The sequence below is a fragment of the Astatotilapia calliptera genome, chromosome 16 (assembly GCF_964374335.1).
Source record: "Astatotilapia calliptera chromosome 16, fAstCal68.1, whole genome shotgun sequence".
NCBI lineage: Eukaryota > Metazoa > Chordata > Actinopteri > Cichliformes > Cichlidae > Astatotilapia > Astatotilapia calliptera.
In genome coordinates, this window is record NC_137437.1 from 7,377,926 (window position 1) to 7,389,152 (window position 11,227).

At 40.6% G+C, this 11,227-nt stretch overlaps 1 protein-coding gene across 1 annotated transcript; it reads right to left on the reverse strand.

Moving 5' to 3' along the window:
- Positions 1–1,064: 1,064 nt before the first annotated feature.
- Positions 1,065–8,925, reverse strand: LOC145421118 (uncharacterized). Its single transcript, XM_080290962.1, has 2 exons — positions 7,757–8,925; positions 1,065–3,761 (listed from the first exon to the last, which is right to left on the reverse strand). Exon 2 carries the CDS (start codon positions 3,397–3,399, stop codon positions 2,203–2,205), a length of 1,197 nt encoding a protein of 398 aa, XP_080147088.1. The 5' UTR covers positions 3,400–3,761; positions 7,757–8,925; the 3' UTR covers positions 1,065–2,202.
- Positions 8,926–11,227: the final 2,302 nt, after the last annotated feature.

An 11,227-nucleotide genomic window follows, 5' to 3' on the forward strand; every position in this document is an offset into this window, starting at 1 on the left:
AGATAGATATGATACAAACCACTGCAGTGCAGTATCTGTAATACCTACAGCATGTTCTAATCGCTCTAATAGGATATTATGGTCGACAGTATCGAATGCTGCACTAAGGTCTAGCAGGACAAGCACAGAGATGAGTCCACTGTCAGAGGCCATAAGAAGATCATTTGTAACCTTCACTAAAGCTGTTTCTGTGCTGTGATGAGCTCTGAAACCTGACTGAAACTCTTCAAATAAACCATTCCTCTGCAGATGATCTGTTAGCTGTTTGACAACTACTCTTTCAAGGATTTTTGATATGAAAGGAAGGTTGGAGATTGGCCTATAATTAGCTAAGACTGCTGGGTCTAGAGATGGCTTTTTGAGTAAAGGTTTAACTACAGCCAGCTTGAAGGCCTGTGGTACATAGCCGATTATTAGAGATAAGTTGATCATATTTAAGATCGAAGAATTAATTAATGGCAGGACTTCTTTGAGCAGTTTTGTAGGAATGGGGTCTAAAAGACACGTTGATGGTTTGGAGGAAGTAATTATTGAAGTTAACTCAGAAAGATCAATTGGAGAAAAAGAGTCTAACTTAACATCAATGGTACTAAGAGTAGCTGTAGATAATATTACATCTGTGGGATGATTATTGGTAATTTTTTCTCTAATGATAAAAATGTTATTTGTGAAGAAGTTCATGAAGTCATTACTAGTTGACGTTAAAGGGATGGTTGGCTCAAAAGAGCTCTGACTTTTTGTCAGCCTGGCTACAGTGCTGAAGAGAAACCTGGGGTTGTTCTTATTTTCTTCAATCAGTGATGAATAGTAAGATGTTCTGGCTTTGCAGAGGGCTTTCTTATAAAGCAGCAAACTATTTCTCCAGGCTAAATGATGATCCTCTAGATTTGTGACACGCCATTTCCTCTCCAGATTACGAGTCATCTGCTTTAGGGTACGTGTTTGAGAATTAAATGTCAGTGGTGTGTGACATTTTTAAATACGATGAAGGAATACAAGACAGTCATAAGGAGTTTCATAGAGCTACGTGCACGGGTGAGTGATCGGGTGATACTCACAACCGAGGCATTGCAGTCAGATTTATTTATACCAAGAGACAGTTGCATAGCATTTCCTGTTTTTCAAGCTTACTTATCAGCATGTGTGTGTGTGTGTGTGTGTGTGTGTGTGTGTGTGTGTGTGTGTGTGTGTGTGTGTGTACGTGACAGGATGTAATGGCATGTGATACAAAAATATATGAACATTTTAATACATTTGAAAGCTTTATAACGGAGGTATCTTTTAATAATAGACATCTGCAGTTTAAACTTAAAAGTTACTTCTATTATTCCCTGTTGTTGTTCAAATATTTTGCATCTTATCAACTTCTAGTCACTTGCGGGTACATTTTCAACTAGAGTGTCATTTAGCAAAGTTAAATGTTCAACATTATAAATTCTTTTTCCTTATTTATATGTCGTCCTCTTCTTCCTCAGAGTCTGTGTCACTTTCATTGTTTTCAAGGAGCATCATAGTCTCTGGTGGGGATGTGACATGGGGAGTTATGGCTGTTGCGATAAGTCTGTTTATCAGTGCTCTGATACAAGGTATGCAACAGCATCCGCACAAGGTGAGCATGGCTGCGAATACTGCTACGGATATAATACGGATACCAGGATTGATGACACCAAACTCCGATATTTCCCAAACATGTCCATCCAGTTGTCCCACGTGGAAGTGTCAACTCCAGAATGCTCCTTCATTTTCTCGTTCAGAGTCTTCAGGCCTTCTAGGGCTCTGGTCAGACTTCCATCAGCTGCTGTGTTGTTAGGGATGAAGGTACAACATTGCTCTCCGAACATCGAACACACCCCATTCTTCTCGCTCAGTAGCATGTCCAGCGCGATTCTGTTCTGGAAAGACATCAGTGATGTAGCTCTCAGTTGCTCAGCTACTGCATGGAGGCCCGATTGTGTCAGGTTTCCTAGGCGTTGCACATTGTAATGGACGTAGTTTATGCGGTCCACGTTCTTGTTGATTGTGCACCACCAACATATTGAAGATTCAAAACCGGCAGCCACTTGGTCCACCAGTTTGTATTCATCTGGTACTCCTCGGGGAATTCCTATGGCGTCGACGTAAGTTGGATCTGGTCCAGGTTGTACTGGTGCTGATCTCTTCTTTCGGCCCTCCAGTTTCAGTTGTCCTGCTGTTATGGTGATGTCAGTGGCTGAGAGTTTGATGACTTGGACGGGCAGCAACAGTGACACCAGTCCAGTTTCCGGGCAGGCGGTCGTACAGTTGTGGGTCCCCACACCACCACCAGACATCGGCTCTGCTCTCTGGTTTGAATGAGGGGTCCACTTCTGTACTGGTTAGACAGCTTGATGCATTAAGGCTTCCCAGCCTCTCTCCTGGACCTGTCATATTTATGCAGGTGTGGTTTGTTGGTGTCACGTCTCGTGAGAAGATGGGTTTTCTCTTTTCTTGTTTGGTGATGGAGAAAATTCTGTCCCATTTTGTGCAGTTTGAGTTTCCAATGTTGGTACAGTTCATGACAGCTGTCAGGCAATCTTCTCCTATAGGTGCAGGTACCACTCTCAGTATTGGTCTTGGTCCTAGGCAGACCATGCAGTCATCACTAGCATCTTGAGCTGCTTGTTCTGCCAGCAACAGCCAGTTGTTTGTGTGTCCTGTGATACCTGTGGTTATTCGGAACCAGTCGTCTGATTTCAGTTTTGGCCCTACTATCATCACTGCTGTCATGGTTGTTGATAGTGGGCCTTTGGTCAAAACAGGAGTTGTGTCTGTAGAAGAGGGGCTCGTTGAGGTGTTTACTTCCTTCGTTATGTTGTTACATATTGACAGGAAATGATGTGGGTCTTTTCCACTCTTGTATATGAACAGGGTTAGATGATAGCAACTTGAGTCTCCTGCCAGCGTTCCACTGAGCGTGCTGGATTTTTTTAGTTGTTGGAACCAGGTGGGTTCTTTTCTGTGAACTTGGTGTTTCTCCAGCAGTGGGTTGCTTTCTGTGTTGAAGTTCAGTATCAAATGATCATTTGCTTGAGTCAAGTCCAGTTGTTTTGAAAGATTTTTTGCAGACCCTTGTAGTTTATCTTCTTTGTATGGTATCCAATCGTTTCCAGTATAAGTGAAAACGGTGTCCCATCCTGGGTTGTTTCCGTCTGAACTGGATAGGTACCAGTCGTAGCCTTTCCAGGCTTCGGCTTTGTATCCTCCTACGTAGAATGAGTTAAAAGGTATCCATACGGTAGAGGTGAAGCTTGTCTTGTTGTAACACAGGTAGAGGTCGTCTGTTTTCTTTGCCTGTCCGTCTGTGTCATTACAAGGGTTGAACCCGTGTGTCTGGGAGACAACCAGCAGGCTCAGAAGAGTTGGTAATAGCATGTTGGTCATCTTGATTGGATGATTTTCCCTTGGGTAAGCGTCTCTTCTTCTTGACCTTGTGTCTCTCTCTCAAGACCCCCAGTGAGTAGACCCCGGCCAGAGAGGTGGGTTCACGAGTGTTGCCACCTGATCACCCTACCCCCCACCGGGCGAACACAAAGAGGTCTGGAGGAGACTAGGGTCTATGCTTTAGATAGGCTCTACCCTTTTGGTGTGACTTTGATGAATCCACGAAGGTCGTTCAGCAATTTTGCATGCCGTGGGCGTGGTGATCAGGACCTGGTAGGGGCCTTCCCACCTGGGAGTGCTCCAGTTTTTTCTTTGGAGTACTTTGATCAGGATCCAGTCGCCTGGTTTCAACCTGGAAGAGACTGGAAGAGAATCACTCGGCAGTTGATTGTTCGTTATTATTTCTTTATTCTCTAGCACCTTTGCCATCCATTCTGCTAATGTTGTTTCTCTTATTGATTTATCTATTGGTTCACTAGTAATAGGAAGGGGAAAGGGTCGCCCATGCACTATTTCAAAGGGTGTTAGTTTGTTTGAGCCCTGTGTTAGTCTCATCCACATTTTAACCAACCCTATGCATTCAGGCCATGGGCGGCCGGTTTCCTCCATACATTTTCTCAATCTTTGTTTTATAGTGCCATTTGTCCTTTCCACCAATCCTGCGCTCTGTGGGTGGTATGAACAGTGGTGTTTTATGCTGAAACCTAATGCTTCAGATACCTTTGATATGACTTCATTCACAAAGTGTGTGCCATTATCAGATCTTATTAGACTTGGTATTCCGTATGTTGGAATATAGTGATTGCACAGACATTTTGCTACTGTTATTGCATCAGCCTTTTTCACTGAATAGATCTCAGGCCATTTTGAAAATACATCTATTATTACTAGTGCGTACTCTAGTTGCTGGTGTTTGTTTAGTTGGATGAAATCCATATGTATGGTATGAAATGGGTGAGGTGGAGTGGGGAAATGACCTCTTTTGGGCCTTAGATTCCCTTGGGCATTATGTTTCTGGCAAATCATGCATGTTCTGATAGGCTCTTGTGCTGAAGCTGCAAAATTTTGAGTATAGAAGTGTTTGGGGAGGATACTCATCATTCCACCCCTTGACAAATGCTTTAAGCTATTTGTCACTAATGCTGCTGTCTTGTGTAGCAATTTTGTAGCCGTGCTCCACACTTTAGCCATTTCTTTCGCTCTGCTATAGAAGCGGCTTCCTATTCATCTCTAAGTACATCAAGTGGTATTAGCTGTGAAGTTTCAGACATTAAAGTTCATATTGATTGCTGTGCGGCCTTCTTTGCGGCTTGGCCTGCGAAGTTATTGCCTTTAGTAACCTCTGAATTACCTTTTGTGGTGTGCAACGCATATTGACTGTCAGTGTGAATATATATATCTTGACCTTTGCGCAGCATGCACGTATGATAACCGCTAGTTCTGCACTCTGTGCTGAAAAAGAGGAAGCTAAAGGTTTCGCTTCTAAAACAGTAGGCTGCAGTGTACTAAAAATGTCTGGTCGGGGTTTCATTTTTTCAGTTAGCTTCTGCATACAGCTGTGTTCGGCACCATCTACTTCCGCAGGAAGGAGAGTGCTTGTCACAGTCAGGCAAAGCTAAAACTGTGCTTGTTTGCAGGGCAAGTTTCAAGTCAATAAATGCTTTATCTGCCTCTGGTGTCCATTCTATTTCATCTTTCAGAGCTAAGTGTTTGCCATAGATCAGGTTTTGCAAAGGTCATGTACTAGTCAATATTTCCCCGTGTTTGCTTTTTTCACTGGGAAAATCGGAGTGTAACAGGTTGTTTCAGTTGTTTCTACTAAAATGCCTGCCTTTTCCATATCTGCAATTACTGGCCTGATCCCTGTTTTTGCTTCTGTGCTTAAGGGATATTGTGGTTTAACTGGCCTGTAAGTTGTGGTAATTTTTACTACAACTGGATCTGCTAGATCTGACAACAGAGGGTTTGTGTTCAGAGCCTAGAAGTAATTGTTCTATGTTATACACGTCCGTGTTTCCATTGCTCTTTGCTTCTTCTTCTTTGTTTTTGTTTTTTTTTGTTCATTACGTTTTCACTTGAGGCATTCCTAGATACCTTCTAGTTTTTCAAAGAATTCACACATTTCACACACCTTACATATTTCAACTTTGAAGTTAAAGTTTCCTTATTTTTATCTCTCTATATATATATTTAAACTTTGAATTGCTCACAGTTTACAGCTCTAAAACTGGGCATTTGTAAATCATGTACGTGAATTTGCATATGTTGCTTTTGCAGTGTTTCAGACTCCTGCACAATTCTCCGCTTAAGCAGTCAGTTTTCTTTCCCAAATTTGCTAACCTATGGGTTTCTTCCGACCGCTGCACGTGGAGAATTGATCCAGGTCTGTTTTGCTCCTGAAGAAACACAACTAAGACATTTTCATTATTATCCTGAGTACTTAAACTACCCGTTTCCCTCTCTCTGGTCAGAAATACCAACTCATGTTATGTGTATAAGTGTAAGCAGGTCTTCATTTCTTTTCCTATGCATGTTAATGTTCAGTGAGTGTAAGCTGCTTCCTTCATTGCCTCTGTATGTTATTATCAGGTTTAATTCATGCATCTTTTCACTGATTTCTTAATTCAAAACCATCTCACTTCTGATTCTTTCCAAAAATAATCTCACATGTAACAATTTGTGTATGTGTGTTTTCTATTCATTGATAGACTGCTCCCTGTGCTGTCCTCTATGCAGCTTCTGCTCTGAAACAAATAAATAAAAATGTTTAACTCGCTCATTAGCTTAGTAGTGTCCACATATTTAAATCAGCTTCTCAATCTTGTAGCTTTAGCTATTATCTACAGGGTTTGGCTTATTAGTTGTCATTATAAATGTGCTCTACATCTCAGTAATATTTATCTAGGATAAATGACAGATTTTCAAGCAGGTTAAGTACCTCTATGCACCTAATTGGTTTAGATATTGCCTTTATTTTCTTCATCTCATATGCCATTATACTGAGTTTGAGCAAACCTTAAGCTTGATGCAGACTACTTCATAACAATTATCCATCTCACATCATACTGACTAGGATACTTGTCATTAATATTACTTTTATATTTATATTATTTATAATATTATTTATTATATTTTTATTAATATTATCATCTTTTTCTTTCTATATAATGACAACAGTATATTACAACATTTTATCAGTGTAAATCACTATACTACTACTGAGCCAATTTAATAGTTTAGGATCATCTTACTCAGCAAACAGATAATTTAGAATTCATCCAATCTGTACAAATTTGCTTTTTCTCTGAACAGGTTTGTGCCTACTTTTTAGACTGGTCTTCTGTTTGCCTCATCTCAGATCCAACCTTCAGTCACATTCATTCTCTCTGTTGCATGTCGAACCAAGTAATTTATTATTATTTTTGTTTCTATATTTTATTTTGTATCCATCAAGGGCTCTGGGTGGGCTGCAGTCCCACCCGTCATCCAGGCTGGAGACATTTACCTTTTCACACACTTTCCTTGGCTGAACAATGACACAGCCTTAATCTACCTTATGCATCTCTCTTTTTATAGAAAAGGTTTTCATGTGAATGATTTCCTTTTATTTATTTTATACAATCTGGGCATGATCGTCATGCCAACTATATTTCATTGTTTAGTTCTGTTTGTAAGGTTCCTCTTAAAACAGTTACTGCAGAGGGACTGCAAACCATTTGGGTTCAGCGGGTGGCTTCTTAGCCTGTTTGTTCTGCTTTTCTTTTCTTTTTTCCTCGCGCCTTTTACTCTCCTCTACTGTTAGTTCAGGTTTTGTGGGTTTGTTTCCCATGCTTTTATTTTATTAATACTGCCACACACACACTGTGAGACTTCTTGGTACTAGAGTCAGAGGAGGTTATTAAGGCAGCCTTCTACCCTGAGCTAAACCCAGGGCGGCCTCAATTTTATGCGTTGAAGCGCAACCTTCCCTCTTTCTCACCAATTGGTGCTCACAGGAAAACAGAAGAGTAGTACAGAGACCTGGAGTCTCTATTCAAATATGTACTTACTCTTTACACACACATACATTGCGCGTTTAAATGGAAACCTGCTTTTAATCGACACTCTTTTTCGTAGTCAAGTTTTTAGCGGGGGTCCACACAGGACATGCAATCCCGTCTTATAGGTTACTTTCTAACCTTCGGTCCACACAGGACCTCTCTTAGTATCCACACAGGATTCTCTTATTATCCACACAGGATTCTCTTATTATCCACACAGGATTCTACATTATCCACACAGGATTCTACGGTCATGAGTGTCGTTCTAAAGTCGATTTATTCTAAACGCATGATGTTCATGACTGTGTTATATTCACCTTCAAAGTAGCGCTGTGTTCTTTCCCGGTGTAATCGAGTCCTGCCGCCGTGAAGCCTGTGTAAGACACTGGCCAGTAGACGAATTTACGACTCTGGGCTTTCCTCGTCTTCCTGGAAGCGAGCGTTTGCAGTGCAGGCGATCACGACGTCAGGATCCGATGACTCCGTCTGTGGACAGTTAGATGATATAATAATATCAGTCAACTCTCCGGCTCGGAGGACCAATTAAATGTCAGTGGTGTGTGACATTTTTAAATACGATGAAGAAATACAAGACAGTCATAAGGAGTTTCATAGAGCTACGTGCACGGGTGAGTGATCGGGTGATACTCACAACCGAGGAATTGCAGTCAGATTTATTTACACCAAGAGACAGTTGCATAGCATTTCCTGTTTTTCAAGCTTACTTATCAGCATGTGTGTGTGTGTGTGTGTGTGTGTGTGTGTGTGTGTGTGTGTGTGTGTACGTGACAGGATGTAATGGCATGTGATACAAAAATATATGAACATTTTAATACATTTGAAAGCTTTATAACGGAGGTATCTTTTAATAATAGACATCTGCAGTTTAAACTTAAAAGTTACTTCTATCAGAATTATACCACGTAGTCAGGTACTTCTGATTAGAGACCTTAGTTTTCACAGGAGCTACAGTATCCAGAGTCATACGTAGTGAGGAGGTGAAATTATTAACAAGATAATCGACCTCTGTTGGGGTAGCGTTCAGATAGCTGCTCTGCTCTGTGTTGGTACAGTGCATTGAAAATGATAACAGTGGGTGGATTATATTCTTAAACTTAGTTACAGCACTTTCAGAAAGACATCTACTTTGATAAAGTCTACTCTTCACCGCTGTGTAATCAATTATTGTAAATGTAAATGTTATCAGGAAATGATCAGACAGGAGAGGGTTTTCAGGAAACACTGTTAAATGTTCAGTTTCTATGCCATATGTTAAAACAAGATCTAGAGTGTGATTAAAGTGGTGGGTGGGTTCTTTTACATTTTGAGAGAAACCAATTGAGTCTAATAACAGATTAAATGCCATGTTGAGGCTGTCACTTTTAGCATCTACATGGATGTTAAAATCACCCACAATAATTATTTTATCTGAGCTCAAAACTAAATTAGATATAAAGTCTGAGAAATCAGACAGAAACTCTGTGTAAGGCCCAGAGTTAATAACATGATTAATTCTCAAATCCAGCAGGTAGTTCAGCCTTTTTAAGGAATGGAAACAGCTAACAGTGGCCTTGTCTAACGTAAAACTGCTTGAAAAACTAACACTTAATGTTCAATTTACTTATTAAAAAAAAAGCTATAGTATAGCTTACTGGGGTATATTAGACTTAACAGTTACTATATACAGTAATGGACTTCTATATATTTTACATAAGATAAAAACTTGGTGTGTAAGATTCAGATAATTACTTATTAAAAGCTAGACATTTTAAATGAGAATAAGAAAGAAAAGTATGTCTTTGTGCCCTCTTTTCCGTGTTAATGCCCTATTGGCCCCCTGGCTAAACTTTGCTAGATCCCCCCCTGCACAGTTACCAGCCATCAGCTACGTAGAAAAGAATCCTGGTGTAGAAAGTAATATTAACCCATTAAGACCTACCATAGAACCAAGTCCGCCAGAGCTTATATTATATTTTTACATGCTGTAGTGCCATTTTTGGGAGCATTTCAAGTTGATATACATCAATACAACAATTATAGCCCAAATTTTAGTAATATGTATGCATTAAGTGCATAGTAATTACAGAAATTGCAAGGGAGGCTTATCCCTCAAAACTGTAAATACAAAAAAGTTGCAAAAAATAGTTTCCCACCACAGGAAATTTATTTTAAGTGTCTTCATAGTTTTATTTTTGAAATACACCAATTTTAATATACTGCAGGAAAAACGAAAATAATATTATAATGCAAATTTGCAAAAAAGCAGCATATGCATCAAAATAAACTATTTCCAGCAGTGCAATATGAGTCCTAAGCATCCCAGAAACTATTCAGAAAGTCATAAAGTCAAAGATAACTTTAAAAAACACAAGTATGGGCTCATGAGGCCCTGATGGTAAAAAACTACATTTCCTCAAAATGACGTCACTTCCGGTTTTGGGCAGGTCATGGCGGACATGCGATAGTTCACGCCGATGAACGTAGGAAGTGTTATGAACAGCTGATCGGATCAGCAAAGCGTGTTTCTGGAATATTATGTTTTTGTTGCTGCAAATGCTTTTTATGCAGTTTTTGCAAAGCTATATGTGGAAGGAAACTGTGACCTAGGACAAGCTGATGGCACAAGATGTAAGTACAACTCCTCCGGTTTCATATGCAAAAAAAAATATTGCGCTAGCTTACCTGGTTGCAGTGCTACCGGGATTCTAAAATAGTAGCAAAACGGAGCGTGTCCGCTCCGACCGGCTTTAAAGGGTTAAATAAATTCTAACAACAGCTTACCAAGGTTAAACGTGCTGCTGTTGTTCAGCTGCTGGTTTCCTCTTTCTGGTGCAAAGTGGGCCAAAAACAAAGAAGAGAGACGGCCTCACGACAGAAAAGCCGATCAGCTGATCATTGATCAGTTTCATGATTGAAGGAGCAGCAGGAGACAGGGGAAAGAAGAGGCAGTCGCTCCATATATCGGTTGTTAAGCTTAACGTGGGAATGCTTTACAAACATTCAGAGATGAACTTACACACTTGCTTTACTTCTCTCTGGGATAACTTCCTTGGAGATGAAATGCTGGTTTGGTAGCGAGGCTACAAATACACACAGCCGCTCTATCACGTGAGAACACTGCTCCGACGTGCTACGGTTATGAGCCGAGTTACGCCGTGTCGCAAGTTTTGTGAGGTGCTTTTTTGATATTTAATGGATCGGATTACATTTTTTATTTCTCTCCGATATCCGATCCAATAATTTACGTCAGTATCGGACCGATACCGATACGTAATATCGGATCAGTCCATCTCTAATCTTTACCAACCAAATTTGTATCGGATTCATTTTCCTGGAAGATGCCTGCAGTTCAAACCCTCTTCCTGGATTTGAAAAGCTGGAAATGTTCTGCTCTGTGTTTGTGGAGATTGGCCTGATAGAGGACAAGCTATCACTTACCACTGAGCAGAGGAACAAGGTCCTCCAAACCTGGAATACCATGGAGGAGCATGATGAGCAGCCACAAAAGTTTAACCAGCTGTACAAAACCCACTGGGGCAACACCCTCTACTGCCGCATTAAAAGGGATGACCTTCTTGATGCTGCTCTTATACAGAGAATAAAGATGTCCAAGCGCTATGCACCCACACAACATGACACCAGCGCTCAGAGCAGCACTCTGGTTTAACTTTTGTGGTTGCCCTCCCCTCAGGGGTGTCGCAACAGTCCAGAGAAATTTTCTATTTTAAAGGCTTACGAGCAAATACAGCACCGGATTCTGGTGGAAGATATGGTTCTCTGTAAAGCAG